This window comes from Salvelinus alpinus, chromosome 3 (assembly GCF_045679555.1).
Source record: "Salvelinus alpinus chromosome 3, SLU_Salpinus.1, whole genome shotgun sequence".
NCBI lineage: Eukaryota > Metazoa > Chordata > Actinopteri > Salmoniformes > Salmonidae > Salvelinus > Salvelinus alpinus.
Window position 1 is genome coordinate 22,308,711 of NC_092088.1, and position 26,291 is coordinate 22,335,001.

The 26,291-nt window shown below is 42.0% G+C and overlaps 2 protein-coding genes, 1 long non-coding RNA gene and 1 other non-coding gene across 7 annotated transcripts in view; 3 read left to right on the top strand and 1 right to left on the bottom strand.

Moving 5' to 3' along the window:
* Nucleotides 1-4,105, bottom strand: part of LOC139570302 (semaphorin-4G-like) — a 33,793-nt gene extending 29,688 nt beyond the window's left edge. Inside the window, exon 1 of one of the 2 annotated variants that reach the window (XM_071392076.1) lies at nucleotides 3,881-4,105. The gene's annotated coding sequence lies outside the window, so the exon portion shown is untranslated. The remainder of the gene's footprint in view (nucleotides 1-3,880) is intronic. The other variant, XM_071392075.1, reaches the window with a different exon arrangement.
* Nucleotides 4,106-8,447: 4,342 nt separating this feature from the next.
* Nucleotides 8,448-11,004, top strand: LOC139570299 (uncharacterized). Its single transcript, XR_011674044.1, has 4 exons — nucleotides 8,448-8,573; nucleotides 8,698-8,785; nucleotides 9,195-9,318; nucleotides 10,867-11,004. It is a non-coding gene; the product is annotated as an uncharacterized lncRNA (long non-coding RNA).
* Nucleotides 11,005-14,408: 3,404 nt separating this feature from the next.
* Nucleotides 14,409-22,261, top strand: LOC139570298 (transmembrane protein 180-like). Of its 3 annotated transcripts, none has more exons than XM_071392070.1 (8): nucleotides 14,409-14,538; nucleotides 16,455-16,722; nucleotides 16,877-16,956; nucleotides 17,189-17,638; nucleotides 18,031-18,248; nucleotides 19,742-19,913; nucleotides 20,352-20,545; nucleotides 20,729-22,261. In XM_071392070.1, exons 2-8 carry the CDS (start codon nucleotides 16,552-16,554, stop codon nucleotides 20,977-20,979), a joined length of 1,536 nt encoding a protein of 511 aa, XP_071248171.1. In that variant the 5' UTR covers nucleotides 14,409-14,538; nucleotides 16,455-16,551; the 3' UTR covers nucleotides 20,980-22,261. The 3 variants fall into 3 exon arrangements, with proteins under 3 accessions (XP_071248171.1, XP_071248173.1, XP_071248172.1); XM_071392072.1 differs by having other exon boundaries at nucleotides 14,440-14,542; XM_071392071.1 differs by lacking the exon at nucleotides 14,409-14,538 and adding an exon at nucleotides 14,545-14,864.
* A 2,800-nt stretch (nucleotides 22,262-25,061) lies between these two features.
* On the top strand, nucleotides 25,062-25,177 carry LOC139571705 (U5 spliceosomal RNA). Its single transcript, XR_011674343.1, has one exon. It is a non-coding gene; the product is annotated as a U5 spliceosomal RNA (small nuclear RNA).
* Nucleotides 25,178-26,291: the final 1,114 nt, after the last annotated feature.

Sequence of the window (26,291 nt, forward strand, 5' to 3'; positions counted from 1 at the left end):
AATACAATATTTTTGGTTATGGTCAATATATTTCATAGAGGTTTAGATGGTACAATGATTCTCTACACAATGACTGCTTGTTTTGTCACATAAATGGAAATTAGGCAAACTATTCGAATTTTAGTAACCAGGAAACCAAGTGATTGGGTTAAGACTTACTTTTTCTGTCCCACATAGAAGGGCGAAAAGAGCTCTGCCTTTGCTGCTGTCGGATACTTGTTTGCCAAGTATGAAATAAATAACCGTAACTGAAGAGATTAATCAAATGAATCAGGATGGATGAATGAAATCACCCTTTTCTAAGCAGAGACCATATCCACTAGGAGACAGCAAATGTACCAAGGCAAAGTAGCATGAAATGGGGATTGTGTCTCAAATAATCTGCCATTCTTTTCTGGATAAATCTAAAGAACTGTATACAGAATGATTGAGATGTCTATGTCAATCTTATTTGGGTATCAAGCACATCCTTTGAACCGGATGGCAATTTAACATATGACATCATAGTTAATATGCCTGTATTACTATGTTGTGCCAATTTATTTAGCCTTATCTGACACATAGCACCCAATAACAAATACAACATTCTAACAACATTACTACAACGTAGTAATTAGAGGCATATTAACAATGCTGTCACATTGATAGAGATACGTTTTTTTGTAAAATACCAAACTGCATAAAAAATGTATTTTTTAAAACCAAAGCCAATCCAGATAAGAGCATTAAAGGGCTAGTGAATAGCCATGACCCAATGTAATTTCCTTCTTAGCGATGGACAAGAAGCTACGCACTTTCATTTTAACACTTTTAATTGGTTGGTGATACAAACATGAAGAGGATGGCACTGGATGCCCATGATGTTGATGTCATTTAAACCTTTCGTATGATATGTATTAATTTGTGGATGTCCATCATCCATTTCGTCTGATATGTTACGAATTTGCAAAACGTACAATATGTTATGAATTTGCAAAACATATGATATATTACAAATTTAAAAAAAAATGTGTGGCTAATGTTAATAACTAGGTTTCTAGGTGGCTAAAGCTAACGATAACATTAGCTAGCTGGCTAACGTTAGCTAGACTAGGGTTTGTGGTTAAGGTTAAAGTGTTAGGAGTTAGCGGAAGGGTTAGCTAAAAAGATTAGGGTTAGGGAAGGGTTAGCTAACATGCTAAGTAGTTGCAAAGTAGCTACAAAGTAATAAGTAGTTGAAAAGTAGCTAATTATCTAAAATGCTAAAGTTGTTCGTGATTAGATTCGAACACGCAACCCTTGTGTTGCTAGACGTTCACCTCGACCAACAACCCTCCTTTTGTTTTTGCCTTAAACTGAAACCGAAGAGACGCCGTCAACAGCTTCATAATATGCGTGCGAGAGAAAAGAGCGTAAATTCACGTACATTGCGTAGCATATTCCAACTTAATTGTTATGAGAATCCATAATAAACAGTTGTATTTGTTATGTTCGCTATGAAGCCCTTGTGAATTTTTGTTGTGTGTTCCCTTTGACTCACCTTATATATCATACGGGAGCCAACATACCTGCCGCCTGTTATGTTAGCTCATGAAGGTGAGGAAAGTTGTAGCTAATACACCCTAGCAGTTTATAAAGAATTTAGCTAGTCTCATTCTTTCTACATAACAGTATTTTCTATTGAACGGAGTTCCTCGAGTTTCACACTTTTTAACTATACATGTCACCATTCCAGACGTAACAACGCACAGTCTATTTTCTGGCAATTTATCCGCTCACTTTACCAGCATTACTTTGCGTAGACGCAAGAAAAATAGACTTGGTATTGGTATTTATTAGGATCCCCATTAGCAGCTGCAAAAGCATCAGCTACTCTTCTTGCGGTCCACATGAAACATGACATCATACATAGTAAGGCACATTATTAGTCAAGGACTGAAATACATCAATTTAAAACGTCACACACAGCCTACATATCAGTACATATAGACAGTATCTTGGTCTAATACATAGTACAGTGTAAATTACAATACAAGATGTATAAAATGGCTGTGTCTCTTCACAGTCCCCTTTGTGCAGTAAGGTGTTCTTTTATCTGTTTTTTAAAACTGGTTTTATTGCTAGCTTGAGTTACCTGGGGTGGCAGAGAGTTCCATGTAGTCATGGCTCTATTTAATACTGTGCGTTTCCCAGACTTTGTTCTGGACCTGGGGAAGAGACCTCTGGTTGCATGTCTTGTTTTGTACCGATGAGTGTCCGAACTGTGTGCCAACTGCTTGAACAGACAGTTCGGTACCTTCGACACATCAATACCTCGCACAAAGACCAATCGTGATGCAGTCAATCTCTCCTCAACTTTGAGCCAGGAGAGACTGACATGCAGGAGAGACTGGTCAGTCTGGTCGACTGGTCCTATCATGGACAGACCTCTTCCCATTTTAGCAACTATTGAGTCAATATGTTTTTACCATGACAGCTTGCTATCTAGGGTTACACCCAGCAGTTTAGTCTCCTGAACGTGCTCAATAGCCACATTATTCAATTATTGAAAACCCTCTGTGTACTACTAGATATGTAACTCTCAATCCATAATAAGGCAGAGAATGCAAATCCATAACACCTAGGTTTTTTTCAGCAATGGGTTATGATCAATTACATCAAAAGCTGCACTGAAGTCTAACAAAACAGCTCCCACAATCTTCTCACAATCAATTTCTTTCAGCCAATCAGTCATTTGTGTCAGCGCCGAGCATGTTGAGTGCCCTTCCCTATAAGCATGCTGACAGTCTGTTGTTAATTTGTTTCCTGTAAAATAACTTTGTATTTGATCAAACACAAAAAAAAATGCCAAAAGTTTGCTAAGCACTTGTAACAGGCTGATTGGTCGGCTGTTTGAACCATTAAAGGGTGATCTGCTATTCTTGGGTAGCGTAATGACCTTTGTCTCCCTCCATGAGGGCACACTCAGTCTTCTAGGGTAAGATTGAAGATGTGGCATATAGGAGTTGCAATGTATTCCGCTACCAACCTCAGTAGTTTACCATCCAGGTTGTCGGTACCAGGTGGTTTGTCCTTATTTATAGATAGCAACCATTTTCTCACCTCTTCCACACCCACTTTGTGGAACTCAAAACTACAGTGTCTTTCAGTATTTGGTTCATTATGCATGAATATAAAGGCTCAGTATTTGTTGTTTGCATGCTTTCTAATTTGAAGTTGACGCTCGGAGTCCGTCTTTTTTCTCTCATTCTCTACCATGCATTATAATTCCAGTGTGTACACTCTCGTTCACGCTCATAAAAAAATAATAATTGGGCTTTAACCTTCTGACTTGTGTAACCATACCATACGTAACATATCATACTAATTTGAATGTCCCGTATTTACATTGATTATGTTACGTCTAGTCTATGAGACCAGGCTGGTTCTCAATATCGTAGCAATTTTGTAGGCTAAATATTTTGTATTATTTCCAAGATCAGACAAAACCATAGCTATGCTTAATTTGCATTCCGATGCCCCCATGTACACATTCCAACATAACTTCTGACGATTCTGCCACGCGTGCAAATGTTGTTTCATGTTATCACACATTTACAGATATTGATAAAACCGTGCGATGTGCTCTGTCTAAAAGAAATGTACATAGCCGAGTACACCCCCGACGCAATACACATTTCCACAATGTAACCTGTTTGACGAACACTGCAGCATTTTAAAGAACACCTAGCAGAGCGCATTCTCATTCATTTTCACCTGCCTGCAATTTGTCCCATACCTCTTACACCACATTCAAGGCTGACTAGGTAAACTGAACGAAATACAATATAGAGCAGTAGGCTACGGTAGAGTAGCGTACAGTACAGTAAGCCTACTGTAGTTACAATGTTTTTAATCTTACCTTGCAAATGTTCTACGAAACTAGAGAATTATCTTCTGAAGAATAATTATTTGTTGAGTCCCTACGTGGTGAAGTGGTGCGCAGATGCCAGCCTCTGTTCTGTCAAAACCAGCGTATTTTGCCACATGTGTATTCTAGACCGTACACCGGTGTCGCTCGCTCGCTCGCTCGCCCGCACTCTCTCTCTCAAAACATGCGCAAATGGTTTCAAAACAGAATTGTAATCCCTTCATGCCATTGTAAACAATTCTCTCTATGCTCAAGTCCTTGCTACTTCTGACATGATAACATGCAACTCATTGGTCAAATGTGTCACCACACATAGGTTAAAATGTTATTTTAATGGGTTAATAGTGTTACTTAATGTGGATGCCTGATGTCGAAAGCCTACAACATATATAATTCTAATAGCCTCCTACGATTAAACTATATTCAAATCGATATAATAAATGTTATTATCCCTCATAGAAATGTTTGTGTGTGTGTGTGATTGATTTCTGACAGGTTAAATGATTTTACACAGGTTATACTTGAAACTGCATCTGGCGCTCTTATGTTTTTACGTGATTTCATGAATTTCTTCATCATGATAAAGATGCACCCATATCGACTGAGCGCCACCTGTTGGGGGACAATGGGAGTTGATGTGAGAGGGACCGTATGTATCAGGGACACACTCTTTTCGCGCCACTTCGATACAGCAATGACCGGAAGTGATTTTCGTAGCAAGTTAGGAGAGCAGGTTCTCCTAACCTGCTAGTGCTACGAAAAAGTAGCTTCCGGTTGTAGCTGAATCGAACTGGTGATGCTCGTACAGTAGCAGTCAAAAGTTTGGACACATCTACTCATTCAATGGTTTTTCTTTATTTTTACTATGTTCTACATTGTAGAATAATAGTGAAGACATCAAAACTATGAAATAACACATATGGAATCATGTAACTGCATTTCTCCTATAGATCTCCATTTTTATGGAATGGTCTGCCTACCCATGTGAGAGACACAGACTCGGTCTCAACCTTTAAGTCTTTACTGAAGACTCATCTCTTCAGTGGGTCATATGATTGAGTGTAGTCTGGCCCAGGAGTGTGAAGTTGAACGGAAAGGCTCTGGAGCAACGAACCGCCCTTGCTGTCTCTGCCTGGCCGGTTCCCCTCTCTCCACTGGGATTCTCTGCCTCTAACCCTATTACAGGGGCTGAGTCACTGGCTTACTGGTGCTCTTTCATGCCGTCCCTAGGAGGGGTGCGTCACTTGAGTGGGTTGAGTCACTGACGTGATCTTCCTGTCTGGGTTGGCGCCCCCCCTTGGGTTGTGCCGTGGCGGAGATCTTTGTGGGCTATACTCGGCCTTGTCTCAGGATGGTAAGTTGGTGGTTGAAGATATCCCTCTAGTGGTGTGGGGGCTGTGCTTTGGCAAAGTGGGTGGGGTTATATCCTTCCTGTTTGGCCCTGTCCGGGGCAGGGCCAAACAGCCACCGTGCCACCGTGCTTCTACACCTGCATTGCTTGCTGTTTGGGGTTTTAGGCTGGGTTTCTGTACAGCACTTTGAGATATCAGCTGATGTACGAAGGGTTATATAAATACATTTGATTTGATTTGATATAGTTACCAAAAAAAGTGTAAAAAAAATCCTAATATATTTTATATTTGAGATTCTTCAAAGGAGCTCCCTTTGCCTTGATGACAGCTTTGCACACGCTTGGCATTCTCTCAACCAGCTTCACAAGGTAGTCACCTGGAATGCATTTCAATTAACAGGTGCATTGTTAAAAGTTAATTTGTGGAATTTCTTTCCTTCTTAATGCGTTTGAGCCAATCAGTTGTGTTGTGACAAGGTAAGGGTGGTATACAGAAGATAGCCCTATTTGGTAAAAGACCAAGTCCATATTATGTCAAGAACAGCGTAAATAAGCAAAAAGAAACGACAGTCCATCATTACTTTAAGACATGAAGGTCAGTCAATAAGGAACATTTCAAGAACTTTGAAAGTTTCTTCAAGTGCAGTCGCAAAAACCATCAAGCGCTATGATGAAACTGGCTCTCATGAGGACCGCCACAGGAAAATACCCAGAGTTACCTCTGTAGCAGAGGATAAGTTACATTAGAGTTACCAGCCTCAGATATTGCAGCCCAAATAAATGCTTCACAGAGTTCAAGTAACAGACACATCTCAACATCAACTGTTCAGAGGAGACAGCGTGAATCAGGCCTTCATGGTTGAATTGCTGCAAAGAAACCACTACTAAAGCATACCAATAATAAGAAGAGACTTGCTTGGGCCAAGAAACACGAGCAATGGACATTAGACGGGTGGAAATCTGTCCTTTGGTATGATGAGTACAAATTTGAGATTTTTGTTCCACCCACCGTGTCACAGAGTAGGTGAACGGATGATCTCCGCATGTGTAACATTTGTTAAAGTACTTTGTGAATTTCACCAGGTTCACATATGAATATGGCATGTTGATTTGGTATTATGCATGCCTGCATCCTGGGAATAGGTGAGTGTGTACTTACGTTATGCCCTGCGTGCTCTGCTCAAATCATTTTGATGCACTATGAGAGGTAGGCCCGCTTTTTCGGTCATCTTCAGAAAAGTTTGATTCCTTTAAGCACAAAGTCATACACACAGTGTTTTGTTCATGAATAATGTTGTATATTTAGAGGTTACTCATAAGTGGATGGTATTGTTAAAATGCAATTGTACATTTTAGGATGATATTAACATTCTGTATTCAACATGTGGTTACTAGCTAGCTATTGTATGTGTGAACGATGGCTAGCTCCTCGAATGATTCCAGTCCCCTGTGTTGTGCGTCTGTTGTAGAAAAAGGTGATGATTCGCAGAACATATTTGTGCTATATTTTGTCTTTTCATTTGGATGCAGGTATGTGGTTGTATCTATGTAAAAATATATGTTATGTGTTGATGCATAATAAGGAGAGGCTGTACTCATTTTTGTATTCTGGCAAATCATTTTGATGCACTATAAGAGAAAGAGACAACGATTCGCAGAACATATTTGTGCTCTACAAATGTTTTGTCTTTTCTTTTGGATGAAGAGAGTGAATTCTGATTCATTAAAACAACCTGATCTCCGAAGTCCACGTCTATAGTCTCAATCAACCACACACAACGCAGAGCTACAGCGGTGCAGTACAGCACTGGTTAAATGTGGTTCCCACTGTGAAGCATGGAGGAGGAGGTGTGATGGTGTGGGGGGTGCTTTGCTGGTGACATTGTAAATTATATATTTAGAATTCAAGGCACACTTAACCAGCATGGCTACCATAGCATTCTGCAGCGATACGCCATCCCATCTGGTTTGTGCTTAGTGGGACTATCATTTGTTTTTCAACAGGACAATGACCCAACACACCTCCAGGCTGTGTAAGGGCTATTTGACCAAGAAGGAGAGTGATGGAGTGCTGCATCAGATGACCTGGCCTCCACAATCACTCGACCTCAACCCAATTGAGATGGTTTGGGATGAGTTGGACCGCAGAGTGAAGGAAAAGCAGCCAACAAGTGCTCAGCATATGTGGGAACTCCTTCAAGACTGTTGAAATAGCATTCCAGGTGAAGCTGGTTGAGAGAATGCCAACAGTGTGCAAAGCTGTCATCAAGGCAAAGGGTGGCTACTTTGAAGAATCTCAAATATAAAATATATTTGGATTTGTATAACACTTTTTTGGTTATTACATGATTCCATTTGTGTTATTTCATAGTGTTGATGTCTTCACTATTATTTTACAATGTAGAAAATAGTAAAAATATAGAAAATCCCTTGAATGAGTAGGTGTGTCCAAACTTTTGACTGGTACTGTATGTATCAAGCATCTCAGATTAGGAGTGCTGGTTTAGGATCAGCTCCCCCATCCATGAAATCTTATTCATTCTGATCAAATGGAAAAACTGATCATAAATCAGCTCTCCTACTCTGAGAAGCTTGATACATAAGATTCCAAAGGCAATTACTGTTTTCTTGGAGGCTATACAATTAAAATAGATAGGTTTTTAGGAATTAAACGAATGTCACACAAGACCCAAATAAAGAGACACAAAAGCCCAAATAGCTCCTTTTTCAAGGATTCACCTCATACTGAGACATACAGTAGCATTGTATAGCCTACACCAATACAATATTACACCTCAAAAAGAGCCCAATGATGGCCTGGGCCCTGGGGTGGTCTAGCGGTCTAAGCTGCTGCCTCTAGAATCACATGTACTGTGTACAGCTGCAAGCACGGCTCTCCCCCTTCCTTTCATCTCTACCTCGTTATCTCTATCACACAAAAAAATACGAAAGGAGTGGGACTGCCCCATTCCTTTTTTCTTTTTTTTTTACGCCACAAAGTTTACAGGGTGACATAATCTGAAAACATCTCATTTTATCACAAGTTTTTCTTCCTCCAGTCCATAGCCCATCTTTAGTTCCCGTCTCTCTGGACTATGTTACAGTTTAATCTCAACTGGGGGAATTCCTAGTTCCTCCTCCAAGCAGTTCCCTTTGTATTTTTATGGGAACCAAGGGCCGGGCAGCCAGTCAGCTGTTTTTCTATTCTCAGAACTGCTTTGTATATTTGTATTGATTCAGAGGCACCCTCCCACCCCTTCCCTTCATACTTGGAAGTGATTGCTTGGCTCAACTTAAAGAAAGACAGACACAGAAACAGATATGTCACAGAGGGTATGTAGAGAGTTCGTCACACACTAATGCTAGTATGTATCAGAAAGCCTTGCAATAATCGAAGTCAAACTGAAGACAGAACATAGTTTTCTTTGGATGAAAGTAGGCTTTTCTCTTTCAACAGGGATCTATTGTACAACATGGTAACAGTGCTAATGTCAACAGGGACCGGGGACCAGTGTAACTTCAACGTCAGTGAGAAATGTCAAGGGGTAAGTTAGTGATTCTCTCTATTGTATTATTATGGTAATGCTGCTCAAGATTGTTTTACTAGTCTCCCTAACAGTTGCTTGTGACTGATCTCTATCTAATTTTATTCAGTGAAATAAAACCTTAGTAAAGTGGACCATACTTGTACTTCTTGAGAGAGAGAGAGAGAGAGCGAGAGAGAGAGAGAGAGAGAGAGAGAGAGAGAGAGAGAGAGAGAGAGAGAGAGAGAGAGAGAGAGAGAGAGAGAGAGAGAGAGAGAGAGAGAGAGAGAGAGAGATTAAACAGTTGTGACTTAAATCAGACTCAACAAGACAAAGATCAATAATTCACTTTACACTTGTCCGCTACATACATATTGTGACAGGCTATAGCTTACCTAAAGTATGTGTTGTCATGTCTTATTCCATGAAGGGTCTACGCACTCAAATGCCCACCCTGGGCCTCATGTGACTCACACAAACTGTCTGATCGCACACGTCTGTATGCCGTGACTCAGGGAGTGGCCTAGAGATAACCCTGACTCATTCATTCTCATGTGAGTTTGTTTTCTCTGCAAATCTATCGTGAAATACCGTGGATGGTATGGACATTTCACTGTCATTTCAGCTGGGGATTTTGGAGGGTTGTGTACCAGCCCTAGCACTGTACTTTCAATGGGCTCTCACAGGGCATAAGCACCTAGATGTGCTGTCAAAGATTAGAGGTATGTATGGTTTTAAATGTCAATAACAGTGCTATTTCATTTCATATTAAGATGTCTACCAAATTTAACAACAATTAATTATGAAAACATTTGTTTCTGGCCTTTCTGGTGTGCTACTTTCTGGTCTACTAATACAATGTAATTGTGGAAACCAACAAGTCTATCTGATGCTGCAAATGAGCGTTTGGCCATGAGAACTGAATTCCATAGATGGTAGTTGCTCAGATAGACATCTATGGATTCAGTTCTTCTTGCCTGGCAGCTACAACCAGCAACCCATCACCTATCAAGGACAACAGAGACGAGGAAAGAAACACTTTGTTAATTTGACGTTGGTAGGATATTGCAAAAATGTCTGGCCCCCTTAGCAGATACATGTGAATTATAACAAAGTTGCTTCATTCTTATTGTCAGCACACTTGTCCCATTATTGTGCAGATATTTCAATCTGCAGAAAAGAAAGGAAGAAGAAGACATAACAAGCACACAAACACAATTTCAAGCAAACTTTACTCTAGGGGGCACTACAACCCTTGTCATAGCCAGAGATGGGCAGTATTTCTGTTACATGTATTTGAAATACGCATTTTAATTACTTCTGAGTATTTTGTCATTTGAATTACACTGGGCTGAACTACACTCCAATGTATTTATTGTTTTGCATTTTCAAAATACTGTGATTAAATTTTTCAAAATATAAAATACTTTTCTATACCATTTTTTTTTTTATAGCGGTTCAAATTTTGTGGTCCCCCTTTCACCCTGCATTGGTATCATAAGTCTGATAGCACTATGGTGTGATAAGAGCGTATGCTAAATTATTTAAATATAAATGTAGATGTAAAACTTTTGATAAATACTTTGTTGAGGGAAAATGTACTTGATACGATTGTGATATGTTGTTGTCTCACTTAGCTATCTTAATATGAATTCACATAATTGTAAGTAGCTCTGGACGAGAGTGTCTGCTAAATGACTAAAATGTAAATGCAAATGTAAAAATGAACAATTACAAAGCATGCTGAGTGTTATTCTAATAATCTCAGCCCCCTCAAACAAGGCCAATAATAATACCCAGTGTGCTTTGCAGTTCATTTTGGTATTTTAGCAGACACTCTTCTCCAGAGTAACTTGCTCAACTAAAGTAGATAAGCAAGTAAAACGTGTCTGTAACCATTACTGATAATATTTTGGCTGTTCAGGCTGGCTACTTGGCGCATTTATTTTTGTATTTAAAAATACAAAGTACATGTATTTTAATAAAAACAATTACAAATGTTAAGTATTTTGAAAAAGTACTTTGTAGTTTATTTTTGATACATTGATCTTTATGGTGTTTCGTATTTATATTTTTTAAATGTTTCCCATCCCTGGTCATAGCTACTACACACATCAACGCTCCAGAAATGAGTAGGGAACATAGCGATTGGGCTTCTTTGAGTGGCAAGGCTGAAACAACCGACTGCAGACGAATGGTTTTCCAACAGCAAGGCTCAGTGCAACATGGCAGGTTGCCACTGTTTATAACGCTTGTTTGTCATGTCGAAATAAACATGTATCCAACCCCCATATCACACACTCACAAACTGTAAATATATATGTGTGTATCATTTGGGGAGATAGAGATTAAAATATCACGAATTTGTACATATCCACTGTATACATATGAATCGCGACAAAGTTGCTTCCTATTTCAGTCACATCTTTGGTCCCGTTCGTGTGGGTCTAACGGCCTCCAAGTCCCCAACAACCAGATGATCCGATTTCAGGGAAAATGGAAAGAGAGCCTGTGACGCAACTTCCGCACGTGGACATTATCAAAGGCAACAACAAAGACAGTACGGTAGTTTTAGAAACTCTGTGGCGACACTACATCTTAACTCCTGCTCCTCTACATTTACAGGATTGGTTGAACAGTGCAGAAGAGAACCTCCCCCAACAGTTTTTTTCTCCTTGTCAAGAATAGTATGTCTTTATTTTACGCATGCTACGTTAGGTTAACGTGGGTCAAACAAAGAAAATCGAATGATTGGCAGACAAATAGTACCTCCCACAATGCAGATGATGGCTGCAAGTTGAAGCTGGTGAGGAGCAACTGCAGAAATGTTAAATCGACTACAGTCGAAACTTCATGACCTTTGATCAAATGGTTGTTCTAAAGTTCATGCAGTTGACATGTAGGTGCAAGCTGGACAATTTTTATCCCCATAATGCAACATACGTTGAAAGGCTGTGGTCACCGACTTGACAAATGTGATCTACTCCAACGAGCCCACTAGTGGCCAAAATGCCTTATTAGCATATGCAGAGCCATTGAGGGCTTCCACCATTTTAATGTACGTAATCAACTGGGTGGGAATTTCAACTTCATTGGCTGAACCCTCCTTTTTTTATTTTTTTTATTTTTTATTAACAACAAATCAATACAGAAAGTACATAAGGGAACACAAGTATATATAGATCATATATAATGGACAATCGAGCTAGGGGGTACAAATATCACATTACAATTACACAAGGACCTTATTAAGGGACATACATACACTTACAATTCTAACAGCTTTTTTGTTAGTAGAGTATTTAACTGTCTTAAAATACAGTTCAATTTCTTTTTGTAGGGTAAGAAAATGTGGTTTTTTGTTAGTAAATTTACATTTGTGTATATGAAATTTGGCCAAAAGAATAATGAAATTAATTACATAAAAATGTTTCAGCTTATTTTTATCGTATGTAAAGAATCCAAGCAGTACATCTCTCCACAATAGTGTAAAATCTTCATAAATGTGTTCAGTTATAAATCTACTGATGTCTTGCCAGTTTTCTTACATGTATACAATGCCAAAAAAGATGCAACACTGTTTCTGGGTGGTCATTACAAAAGGAGCAATTTTAATTTATGTTTTCCTTAAACTTCTTCATATAGTGGTTGGCAGGGTAATATTTATGAATAATTTTAAAGGAAACCTCCTTAATTTTGTTAACCAGTAGGTATGTGTGTGGCAACATCCAAACTTTTTTCCAAAAAATATTATCAATAAATCCATTCCAATAAGGCATGACATAAGGTATAGATACAACATGCTGCTGAAACAAGGTTCGTATTGCTCTGTTGTTGAATGGGCCAAAAGAGAAACAAATCTTTCCTACTGATGAGTCAACAGGGTCAATAGAAGGTAGGCTCTGAGGGTCAGGTCTTGACACGTTCCTGAATAACAGAGCAACACCTGAGGGAATGGCATCTAAAACAATTGCAAAATCTTTAGCTGTTACAGGGACCTTGTAAAGAGATAAGAATTCCTTATAACTGAGTAATAGGATATTATTTTGGAACCAATATTCTAAAAACAAAGAAGTATTTTTATACAATATATCCCGATTATTCCATATATAATATCTGTGTGGAGAAAAATTGTGTTTATAAATTAAGGACCATGACAAGAAAACCTGCCGATGAAAAGCAGAAAGTTTCACTGGAATTTTGTCAATATTATAATTGCACAACAACATGAAGTTAAGGCCACCAAAAGTAGAGAAGACATGATGAGGAATAAAATTCCAGATAGAAGTGGGTTTTCTTAGGAATTGTTTTATCCAATTGATCTTAAAAGTATTATTTAAAGTAGTAAAGTCCAGAAAATTCAGTCCACCATTCTCATAAGTGTTCATTACAACAGTTTTCCTAATGTAATGGGTATGGTTTCTCCAAAGAAAGTTGAAAAGCATCTGGTCTATCTCCTTGCTTATTTTACTGTCAAGATATAAAGATAGAGCGCCATATGTTAGTCTAGAGATACCTTCGGCCTTGGTTATTAGGACTCTACCTTTTAAAGATAAGTCCCTCTGTAGCCATTGATTTAGCTTCTTCTGGGTATTTTTAATAAGAGGGTTAAAATTTAGTAAGCCTCTAGACTTCTGATCCTTTGTAATGATTATGCCTAAATATGTAAGTTCTTCTTTTACTGGAATACCATAATATGAAGGTTTCACACAATCTTTGACAGCTATGAGTTCACATTTATTAATGTTAAGGTATAGACCAGACGCTTTGGAAAAGGATTGTATCACATTGATCGATATGGGAATTTGGTTAGCGTCTTTCAAAAAAAGTGTAGTATCATCAGCCAGCTGGCTTATAATACTTTTTTTTACCAGCTATGGAAATACCTTGTACAGGACTATTTTTTAAAGAATTTGCAAGAAGTTGGGTGATTAATAAAAACAGATACGGGGAGATAGGACAACCTTGCCTAATTCCTCTCTAACTCAAATCTAGGTGAGGTGCCATATTTCAATTTGATAGAGCTGTTACCATTTGCATAGAGAGTCTTAATAGCCTTACAGAAAAAATCCCCAAAGCCAAGTCTCTCAAAGGAGTGGAAGAGAAACTGATGCTCTACTGTGTCAAATGCCTTATAAAAATCTAAAAATAATATGAAGCTATCCTCAGTTATTAGGTCTGAGTAGTCAAGTATGTCTAATACTAGTCTGACATTGTTGGCTGAACCCTCCTGTTGACATGGAGTCATGTCAAAATTGGTCATCAGGATGTATCGGCCAATCGTGGCGCAGCGGTCTAATACACTGCATCCCAGTGCAAGAGGCGTCACTGCAGTACCTGGTTCAAATCCAGGCTGCATCACATCTGGCCGTGATTGGGAGTCCCATAGGGCGGCGCACAATTGGCCCAGCCTCGTCCGGGTTTGGCCGGGGTAGACCGTCATTGTAAATAAGAATTTGCCTAGTTATAAGAATTTGTTGCCTAGTTATAAAAAGGTTTTTAAAAAAACAAAACAAAAATCGTGAAGAAGAAAATTGACAATGGGCGCTGCCCATGCTGTCAAAAACACTGTAATAACACAAATACAAAGATGAGTCCTCTATCTATCTCTATGGTGGGGAAACCCTTCTGAAATCCGATTCGTGATCAGCCCAGTGGGCGAGGTTGATGTGACGTGTACTAATGTAAACTGTCTTGCTAGCAGCCGCCTGTTGAAAATTGTATTGATTAGCAAGGTTTCCCACTCATTTCAAAGGCTTCATTCAATGATGATGGTAAGTAAGTACATTGTCTTTGTGGTTAGGCGCCTGTCTAACCACAGCCAGGTCTAGCTACTTAACTCGTTGGTTACTGGTTAGCCTAGCTGTAACCAGCTAACTTAACGTTAACCTGTGGAAGGACTGAACAAATGTCTAATACGGGGCAGCAATCGTATTGTGTAGCTAACTAGTTATATATGTACAGCTAGCTATATGTGTACAGCTATCTCGCTAACTCTATTTAAATAGGTAACGTTACTAACTAGCTACCAATGCCTTGACTGGCTGATAATCACGACCTACTATTTCTGACAAGAAGCCTCTCCAGTCTCTACAGGCAGGTGAGAGCTGCCCTGGTATCCATTATAACTAAGTTCTACCTTATTTAGAGGTGCACTGAACTATACTGTACACAAACTACCTGTTTCCAGAAGATTAGATCAATTAAGACGACTGGGATGGGAATCACATTTGGAGATGTGATACAGTACAATGCTGCGAAGTCGTTCAGCTCCACCGCATGGATCTGATGGGATCAGACACAGCTGGCACTTGCTATACTTGTATTTGTTGAAATGTAGTCTAACCAGAACCCTGTGTGCAGTTTCTCTAGTGAGAGCTGAAGAAAATGTAATTGTTTAGAATTTGTTTTTGCGAGTTGACTGTTTTCTGTTTTAAAATGGCATAGTGGTAGAACAGGGCCATGGCTTGTGAGGTGTAGCCAGAGCCTAGGCTATATATTTGTTCCATTGGATGCCACATGTGAGACTTGTGCTCTGAAGGGAGGATCATGCTGGATAATTGCGGGGAATAACTGCCTCTAGGCTTCACTTTACAGATGGCAAAACTACAGCAGTAAACCACCAGGCCACAGGAGGATATGGGGGGAAAAATAATTGTTAGGCTTTGCAGGCAATGCTCCACCCAGTTAACAAATAGCAGATGAGCTAATTATTTGCGGAAGTGATATAACATAACAATATTGAATTAAGGCAACTTTTCTTTCTTGACATTTGAGAGGATTAAGCAAGGCTACACCTTAGTGTGCCTCAGGTAAAAAGAGGGCCTACCTACAAAACCAACCATAGAACAAATAAGGACCAAAAGCTAGAATATGAGCGTGAGAGAGATTTGGTATCTTTTTAAATTGTCTCCCTTCTTGTGTGAAAGAGGCCAACTAATGGTTTTTATGAGAATGGTGTAGTTAGTATCCTGAGACGGACCCCATAATCGCAGTGATCAGAGGATAGGATTACACCCTCCCCTGTCATCCAGCTGGGCCAGAGGAGACACAGGAGAAATGAATGCTGTCCTAAAGGGTGCCTTATTCTCTATACAGCACACTGCTTTTGACCAGGGCCCATAGGGTTTTGATCAAAAGTAGTGCACTGTGTAGAGAATAGGGGGGCATTTGGGAAACGGTGTAACTGCTCACAACAACTTCACTCTCACCTAATGAATAGAGTAGGGGTCGCCATGGAAACGGCATGTTCTCCCTCACCTGCTTACACAGCCCTGCGATCCAGTTTATAATGCATTGAATGGCCCTCGGTGTGTGAAATTACCCTGATCTCTGTAATGGAGACTACCCTGTTCAGACATGGCCTATTGTGTGTGTAAGTAGGCTATGTGTTACTCTTGTTCCTTCATGTCTATTTGCTCAAGCTGGCTCTTCTCCCACTCTGTACGGTAATGCAACCCACCTCATACTTCACACCCCAGGAGGTCGGCGGCACCTTAATTGGGGAGGACGGGCTCATGGTAATGGCTGGAGTGGAATGGTATCAAACAGGTGGTTTCCAGGTGTTAGATGCCATTCCATTCACTCTATTCCAGCCATTATTATGAGCTGTCCTCGGGTCAGAAGCCTGCTTCGCACATCCACATTTAGTCTACCCTCCAAATGGTTATTGACATGTTTGCTCTGGCAGGAGTGGGTACGGTGGGGCCCCAGCTGGTCTGTGGGATGACTCGATGAGCGTGGCGTAGCGGCGGGGAACGGAACAGCAGAGTGACTGAGTGACGAGAATGGGTAGGAGGGGCTGCAGGCTAGCTGTCTCCACTGGTGTCTCCACTGCAGTCCTCTACGGCTCCCTGGCCCTTTTTGTCTCCATCCTGCACAACGTCTTCCTGCTGTACTATGTGGAGACCTTTGTCTCTGTTTACAAGATCGACAAGCTCTCCTTCTGGGTGGGAGAGGTGAGTGACACTTCCTGCTTTCCATGGGTTATTATAATAGCTGTATTTTGGAAGCTTTCTGCTTTAGACAGTGTGACAATGACTGATACCCTGGGTTAGGGTGTTTAATGCTAGTCTGTTCTACTAACTCCTCCCCCTCTCTCTGCCCACACAGGCAGTTTTTCTGATATGGAACAGCTTGAACGACCCTCTCTTCGGCTGGCTGAGTGACCGCTCCTTCCTCAGCTCCTCACAGTAAGACCTCGTTCTCTTTCCTCTCTTTCTCAAATCAATGGTGCCGCTTTCTCGTCCCCCCCCCCCCCCCCCCCTCTTTGTCTTGCTCTCTCTCCCGCTTTCTCGCTCCCTCCCTATTTTTTACTTTCTCTCACTCTATCTTGAAAGCACGGTTGAACGCCACAGTTGGTGAGAAGTTTGTCTTTACCGTTGTACTGAACATTTTTTCACTTTTCACACTCCTCCATCGTAGGTCTGGCACCCAGATCTCCAGCCCAGAGGTGGTACTAAAGCGGTTGGCGGCCCTCTCCCGGAATGGCCCCCTGTTCGCCATCTCGTTCCTGGCCTTTTGGGTGTCATGGGCACGGCCGGGCATCCAGTTCCTAGTGTGCCTGTGCCTGTACGACGGATTCCTCACCGTGGTGGACCTCAACCACAACGCCCTGCTGGCCGACCTGGCCGTGTCGGCCAACGACCGCACGCGCCTCAACTTCCACTGCTCGCTGTTCAGCGCCCTGGGCTCGCTCTCCGTCTTCCTGTCCTACAGCGTCTGGGACAAGGGCGACTTCCACTCGTTCCGGCTCTTCTGCGTGACGCTGGCGGCCGTCTCGGCACTGGGTTTCGCCACCGTGACGCGCCTGTTGACGAGGCGATTTGAGAAGGAGGCGCGTCTGAGGCAGGACGAGGCACTGGCACTAAAAGAGTAGGTGACACGATCATTTATGTATGCACTTGAGAAACACTCGGTTTACATTATTCACTAACAAGCAAGGGGCAACTGAACAACACCCATATTTTGTGGGTTTGCTTCCAACAACTCACCTTATGGCTTCAAATCAAGCCTTTAATCTTTTTACCCCGTGGTGCCTATGCCAGCCTTGGTCATGGATATTGCTTGCTAATGGTATTTTTAAAGAGACTAGTGGAATTTAATTGCGAGTTAATAATATTGCACAGTGCACACACTGTGTGCACATACAGTATATCTGTCAGGGAGATGACGGTAACACTTGCTCAGTTTACAGACTCAATCCCCTGGGTAGTGTGTGTTACACTGATTGTCCTTTCACTAATCCCCCCTCCCCCTTCTCTCAGGTTGAGCATTGTCCAGAACCCTCTGACTCAGCAGGAGAAGCCAGTCACTCTAGGAGAGTATCTAAGGCAGCTCTCCAAGCACAGAAACTTTATGTGGTTCGCCTCTATGAACCTGGTCCAGGTGTTTCACTGTCACTTCAACAGCAACTTCTTCCCTCTGTTCCTGGAGCACCTCCTCTCTGACAGCATCTCTGCCTCCACTGGCTCCATTCTGCTGGGTAAGAGACAAGCGTACTACTGCTGGTTATGTTTCATGACCAGGGAAAGGCCTCATTCATAGAATGGGCTTAGTTTCATAGCCTGGTCCCAGATCTATTTGTGCTGTCTTGCCTATTCTAGTCTACGTTTGGTCTGACAATGACCATAGGAATAGGCAAAACTGCACAAACAGATCTAGGACCAGGCTTTTCGTATTGGTGTTTTATTTTTTTGGGAGGATTAGTTCTTAGAATGTGAGGAAACATTATTATTATCGTTAGTAATTAATATTATTTGTCTACATACTTGTAAACTCAGCAAAAAAATAAATGTCCTCTCACTGTCAACTGCGTTTATTTTCAGCAAACTTAACATGTGTAAATATTTGTATGAACATAACAAGATTCCACAACTGATACATAAACTGAACAAGTTCCACGGACATGTGACTAACAGAAATGGAATAATGTGTCCCTGAACAAAGAGGGGAGTAACAGACAGTATCTTGTGTGGCCACCAGCTGCATTAAGTACTACAGTGCATCTCCTCCTCATGGACTACACAATATTTTCCTGTTCTTGCTCTGAGATGTCACCCCACTCTTCCACCAAGGCACCTGCAAGTTCCCAGACATTTTTGGGGGGAATGGCCCTAGCCCTCACCCTCCGATCCAACAGGTCCCAGACGTGCTCAATGGGATTGAGATCCGGGCTCTTTGCTGGCCATAGCACAACACTTACATTCCTGTCTTGCAGAAAATCACTCACATAACGAGCAGTATGGCTGGTGGCATTGTCATGTTGGAGGGTCATGTCAGGTTGAGCCTGCAGGAAGGATACCACATGAGGGAGGAGGATGTCTTCCCTGTAACGAACAGCGTTGAGATTTCCTGCAATGACAACAAGCTCAGTCCGATGATGCTGTGATGCACCGCCCCAGACCATGACTTACCTTCCACCTCCAAATCGATCCCGCTCCAGAGTACAGGCCTCGGTGTAACGCTCATTCCTTCGATGATAAACGCGAATCCGACCATCACCCCTCGATCAGCTGTACGTCCTGTCTCCCTCTAGCGCTGTCTTAGGTGTCTCACAGTACGGACATTGCAATTTATTGCCCTGGCCACATCTGCAGTCCTCATGCCTCCTTGCAGCATGCCTAAGGCACGTTCACGCAGATGAGCAGGGACCCTGGGCATCTTTCTTTTGGTGTTTTTCAGAGTCAGTAGAAAGGCCTCTTTGGTGTCCTAAGTTTTCATAACTGTGACCTTAAATGCCTACCATCTTTAAGTTGTTAGTGTCTTAACGACCGTTCCACAGGTGCATGTTCATTAATTGTTTATGGTTCATTGAACAAGCATGGGAAACGGTGTTTAAACCATTTACAATGAAAATCTGTGAAGTTATTTGGATTTTTATGAATTCTTTGAAAGACAGGGTCCTGAAAAAGGGGCGTTTCTTTTTTTGCTGAGTTTATTTACCGTCCACTAACAGTTGCTCTCAACTCCTCACAGGGATCTCCTACATAGCGCCCCACCTGAACAACCTGTATTTCCTGACCCTGTGCCAGCGTTACGGGGTGTACACGGTCATCCGCTGGCTGTTCCTGGTCAAGCTAGCCCTCAGTGTGGCCATGCTGCTGGCCGGGGCCGACCAGGTCTACCTGCTGTGCATCTTCATTGCCAGGTACTCACACACACAGTTTAGATATCAAGGTCATGGAAGTTATTTTCATATCAAGGATCCAGTGGGTTTTTCCAATACTTGTTTTGTGTGGCTCTGTTTGCATTGGATCTGGCTGAGTGTTGTCAGCCAAGACGACCAATCCCTTTATCAACATGAGGCTGGCAGTGGCTGGGCGCAGCCTACCACTTGTCCTCTTGGCACAGTGCCATTGTTTTCATAGTGTACTCTGAGATAAAGTCGGAGTGGGGGAGAGGCTCTTGGTTTCGGACTTCATATAAATGCCTTGACCCGTATTATTATCTTTAAACATTATTATTATTTTTAAACTCCCGCTCAGGAAAATCTGATGCAGAATCCACATCATTGTATATTAGCAGTTGGAAACAGTGATAACACATCAGTAACGGCTCTGAAATATCCTTCTCCCCCCTCCCTCAGTAACCGAGTGTTTACGGAGGGCACCTGCAAGCTGTTGAACCTGGTTATCACGGACTTGGTGGACGAGGACTTTGTGGTGAACCGGCGCCAGCAGGCGGCGTCGGCGCTGCTCTTCGGCATGGTGGCCCTAGTGACCAAGCCTGGCCAGACCTTCGCCCCTCTCATCGGCACCTGGCTGCTGTGTGTCTACACAGGTATACTTTATATGGACAGTGGAGGGCAAAAGCCTGTTTTAATGAAGGCTCCTTGATGATGGAAATGTAGAAATCTGCCACTGTGAATGAACTAGAATCAAACCAATTTCACTAACCTTACTCTAGGTGGATTCCCACAAATTCATGCCTGTTATTTATTCTAATCTGTCGATTTCTTTCCAGGCTACGATATCTTTGAGAGAAACTCTGTACAGGACTCTGCGGCAGCACCCCCTGTCTTGGACATAGCGAGCTCCACTGTTCCATTGCGCCAGGGCTGTTTCTACTTGCTGGTGTTTGTGCCCATCTCATGCGCCCTGCTGCAGCTAATGGCCTGGTCCCGCTTCACCCTCCACGGCCGCAGACTGCAGGGCGTCAAGGCCCAGAGGCAGGGAGCCCAGCACAGCCACCTCATGGACGTCAAGGCTATCTGATATGAGGCCAGCTCGTCTGCCCCTTCGCTCAACTGCGTAATGCTATACCACCCTCTGCCATTGGGGTCAGCAGAGAGGGACGTAGACTGGAGAACTGATGAAATCTCGCTGTCTAGCCAGGGACAAAAATATTTTGGGGGTGTGAAACATGCCTTATTTTGATATTAAGAGGACAAAGACTATATTTATGTATGAACTGATGACCAAATGATACCGCAGAGCCAAGCTCATGCCCCTCTCTGGGGTAGGGCAAAGGCGCGACGCCTCCTGTTTATCCAGCGAGTAGACATCATCCTAGGTTGAGGCGTATCCTGGTATGCATTTCCATCCCCAAAGGAACACACATAATCACCAACCTTGCTATTAGTGTGGTTAACCAAAGCGAGAGTCTGCATAGCTAGGTAAATACCCATCTTTCTGATGTGTGTGTGTGTGTGTGTAGGGAAATATTAAGTACTGAGAACAGGTATGTGTGTGCGTGTACATGAGCATAACATCTAAATCCTGATTTGCTGATTTGCTCTTGAAATTGAAATAAGGTTTGACCATCACCATGCTATTGTCTTCATGAAGTACTTCTAGTACTAATCTGTATTTTCAAAAGTCTAACAAATGTTTTTCTATTTGTTTTACTGTGACCGGTACTAAAATAACTGCCATCGCCAATATTCAACTCCGGTGTCTCCTATGTTTTCTCACGCATGATGTTTTAACCTGACACGTGGAAGCATTTAGGTGACGATTACAAAACAAGGCCCTTAAACAACCTCTGTTTACATTTGTACCTCAGAGTCAGGAAAGAAATCCATTTTTTTTATAGACCATGAAGAGAATTGAGAAACAGATTTGACTGGAAACATGAAACTATTGCGTCATGATGACCTGATGTATGATAATCGTGGAGAATACGTTCTGTACTTTTTTTCAAAGTCATTTTTATTACTGCTGCTACATGAGTTGTGTGAGTGTTAAGGAGTCTTAAATTCCATGATCAATTTATATCTCTAAACAAAAGTATTCTCGTAATTTGTCAAATACTGAAGACACCTTCATGGAAGTGTTTGAGTGACTCAGGAATTAGTTTCAGCACAATGGGATTTAAGTAACCAGAAGGAAAGCAGAGGTTATATCTTTCAAGACAGCCTTACAGCAGAGATGCCTGTATTTGCCAGTTGTGTTACAAAATACTGTACTATGTTTGTCTGGTTGTACAACTGCTCATTGTAGCATCTGCCATTTTCTGACCATCTTTGTGACTTATTAAAGTGATCTCACTACTTGAGCGCTTGTGGAATGTGTCTTGTTGCCCCCTTTCACAGATATGTTTTCTGCTCTGTCAGGACAAGTCTAGCAGCCTTGCACCAAACCCAGAAGCTCATGTCTGTCTCTGATCGACCTTCATTTCCTCAACTGGGACAGGTGAAGTTTCTCACCTCAGGCCTCTTCTGGAACACTAATTACAAAATACAGAATGTTACCATGATGCATTTTTTTTTTAACCAGGCAAAACATAGGTGCTCTCACTGCACAGCATACACATAGATGTGTAAAACAGAAATCCATGAACATGGTTTCTGCAGATATTTTGTTGCCTAGTTATGTGGATATTAATTGTGTATTTTGCTCAGATTAGTAGAGGGTTCAATGTAGCATTCTATACTGACTGCAGGAATGTCCACTAGAGCTGTTGCCAGAGAATGTCATGTTAATTTCTCTACCATAAGCCACCTCCAACATTGTTTTAGAGAATATGGCAGTACATCCAACCAGCATCACAACAGAAGACCATGTGTAACCACGTCAGCCCAGGACCTCTGCATCTAGCTTCTTCACCTGCGGGATCGTCTGAGACCAGCCACCCGGACAGCTCAGGGAAGGTCATCTGCGTGATCGTCGTCCTCACCAGGGTCTTGACCTGACTGCAGTTAGGTGGCGTAACCAACTTCAGTGGGCAAATGCACAATTGCATTTTATCGATGGCAATTTGAATCCACAGAGATACCGTGACGAGATCCTGAGGCCCATTTTCGTGCCATTCATTCACCATCATCACCTCATGTTTCAGCATGATAATGCACAGCCACATGTCGCAAGGATCTGTACACAATGTCAAATGTCCCAGTTCTTCCGTCGCCTGCATACTCACCAGCTATATCACCCACTGAGCATGTTTGGGATGCTCTGGATCGACATGTATGACAGCGTGTTCCAGTTCCCGCCAATATCCAGCAACTTCGCACAGCCATTGAAGAGGAGTGGAACAACATTCCACAATCAACAGCCTGATTTAGTGGATTTGGCTATTTCAGCACACCTGTTGCTGACAGGGGTATACAATTGAGCACAGAGATATACAATCTCCATAGACAAACATTGTCAGTAGAATGGCCTTACTGAAGAGCTCAGTGACTTTCAACGTAGCACCGTCATAGGATGACACTGTTCCAACAAGTCAGATTGTCAAATTTCTGCCCTGCTAGAGCTGCCCCTGTCAACTGTAACTGCTGTTATGGTAGGCCACACAAGCTCACAGAACGGTTCCGCCGACTGCTGAAGCGTGTACAAATCGCCTGTCCTCGGTTGCAACACTCACTACCGAGTTCCAAACTGCTTCTGGAAGCAACGTTGGCACAAGAACTGTTTGTCAGGAGCTTCATGAAATGCTTTTCCATGGCCGAGCAGCTGTACACAAGCCTAAGATCACCATGCGCAATGCCAAGTGTCGGCTAGAGTGGTGTAAAGCTCGCCGCCATTGAACTCTGGAGAAGCGGAAACGCGTTCTCTGGAGTGATGAATCGCTTTCACCATCTGGCAGTACTACGGAAGAATCTGGGTTTGGCAGATGCCAGGAGAATGCTACCTGCTACCTGTGAAGTTTGATGGAGGGGGAATAATGGTCTTGGGCTGTTTTTCATGATTCGGGCTAGGCCCATTAGTTCCAGTGAAGGGAAATCTTAATGCTACAGCATACAATGACGTTCTAGACGATTCTGTGCTTCCAATTTTGTGGCAACAGTTTGGGGAAGGCCCCTTTCCTCTTTCATCATGACAATGCCCCCGTACACAAAGTGAGGTTCATACAGAAATGGTTTGTCGAGATTGGTGTGGAAGAACTTGACCTGCCTGCACAGAGCCCTGAACTCAACCCCATCGAACACTTTTGGGATGAATTGGAACACCAATTGCGAGCCAGGCCTAATTTCCCAACATCAGTGCCGGACCTCACTAACGCTCTTGTGGCTATATCGAAGCAAGTCGCCACAGCAATGTTCCAACATATAGTGGAAAGCCTTCCCAGAAGAGTGGAGGCTGTTAAAGCAGCAAAGGAGGGACCAACTCCATATTAATGCCCATGATTTTGGAATGAGATGTTCGAAGAGCAGGTGTCCACATACTTTTGGCCATGTAGTGTATCTGTGACCAACAGATGCATATGTGTATTCCCAGTCATGTGAAATCCATAGATCCTAATTAATTAATTTCAAGTGACTGATTTACTTATATGAATTTTAACTCGTTTTAAATTGTTGAATGTTGCATTTATATTTTTGTTCAGTGTAAATATGTGCTGCACGGAATCATGATCAGACAGGTAGAGAAAGAAATTCCTCCATAATCTCTGTCATTAAAAGTTATCATGGTAAACATTCTAAGATCTTGGAGTTAATTCTACATTGTATTAGATAAAATGACCCAGTTGTTTATTTCATTTTACATTATAATTTTTCTCTTTGGAACTAAAGCTGGGTTTCAATGATACGTGGTTGATTTCAGAACCTGACAGCCTCAAACGAACGGCGAAATCAGCACAAGAGTGCCACCGTTAAGCAAGTGCAAATCCAACTGCGCATGCGTTTATAGTTACCCATGATGCACTTCATGTGAAATGGTTTTTGTTTTCCACTGTAATATATTAAAACAGGCATATTGTTTTACGATCCTAATGTTATGCATTACATAGTCGTGACTGTACACGTTGAACAGGGCACGAGATGTGTTTCTGGATCGCGAGATTAGTATTACCGGAATAGGAAAAGGGAAGTCCTTGAATCCCATCCCAATGTTGCGTTGGAATCGTTAGTAAACTCTGGTTTCTCTTCAGAGCGCATAAATCTTTCGCCTTTTACTAAAGATTTCCGTGGAGAGGAACATTATGAGTATTAACGAATTTTTTGATGCCCTGCTTTACTGCGGGGCTTCCTTCGGATTGTGAAGTGTAATCTCAGACGTGTGCAGTTAGGTATTAACATTTAGGATATGAATATCTCATTGTAAACACTATTTCAGTAAGCGAAACCTGGTGGACTCGAGGCTTGGTGGTGCATTTACAAGTTAGTTATGTGTTTGATGATGAACGTATTACTTTCTGCAGCTTTGCTGCTCTATTACTACTATAATAATTTTCAGTCGCTATAACATTTATACAGTGCATTCGGAAAGTATTCAGACCCCATGAATATTTCCACATTTTGTTACATTACATTCTTATTATAAAACGGATTATATAAACATTATTTGCAAATGTATAAAAAAAATAATTATGAAATATCACATTTACATAAGTTTTCAGACCCTCAAGCTCTGTCAGGTTGGATGGGGAGCGTCATTCAGAGACTTGTTCTAAAGCCACTCCTGCTTTGTCTTGGCTGTGTGCTTAGGGTCGTTGTCCTGTTGGAAGGTGAACCTTCGCTCCAGTCTGAGGTCCTGAGCGCACTGGAGCAGGTTTTCTTCAAGGATTTCTCTGTACTTTGCTCCGTTCATCTTTCCATCGATCCTGACTAGTTTCCCAGTCCCTGTCGCTGAAAAACATGCTGCCACCACCATGCTTCACGGTAGGGATGGTGCCAGGTTTCCTCCAGGCGTGATGCTTGGCATTCCAGCTGAAGAGTTCAATTTTGGTTTCATCAGACCAGAGAATCTGGTTTCTCATGGTCTGAAAGTTGTTCAGGTGCCTTTTGACATACTCCAAGCTGGCTATCATGTGCCTTTTACTAAGGAGTGGCTTCCATCTGGCCACTCTACCATAAAGGCCTGATTGGTGGAGTGCTGCGGAGATGGTTGTCCTTCTGGAAGGTTCTCCCATCTCCACAGAGGAACTCTGGAGCTCTGTCAGTGACCATACAGTTCTTGGTCACCTACCTGACCAAGGTCCTTCTCCCCTGATTGCTCAGTTTGGCCAGGAGGACTGCTCTAGGAAGAGTCTTGGTGATTCCAAACTTCTTCCATTTAAGAATGGGTGAAAGGGGGATACCTAGTTGGTTGTCCAACTGAATGTATTCAACTGAAATCTGTCTTCCGCGTTTAACCCAACC

Coding starts and splice junctions, on each gene's coding strand:
- LOC139570298 (XM_071392070.1), top strand. CDS start 16,552: ATGGGTAGGAGGGGCTGCAGGCTAGCTGTCTCCACTGGTGTCTCCACT. Junction 16,957..17,188: donor TCCTTCCTCAGCTCCTCACA/GTAAGACCTCGT, acceptor CCTCCATCGTAG/GTCTGGCACCCAGATCTCCA. Junction 20,546..20,728: donor GCTGCTGTGTGTCTACACAG/GTATACTTTATA, acceptor ATTTCTTTCCAG/GCTACGATATCTTTGAGAGA.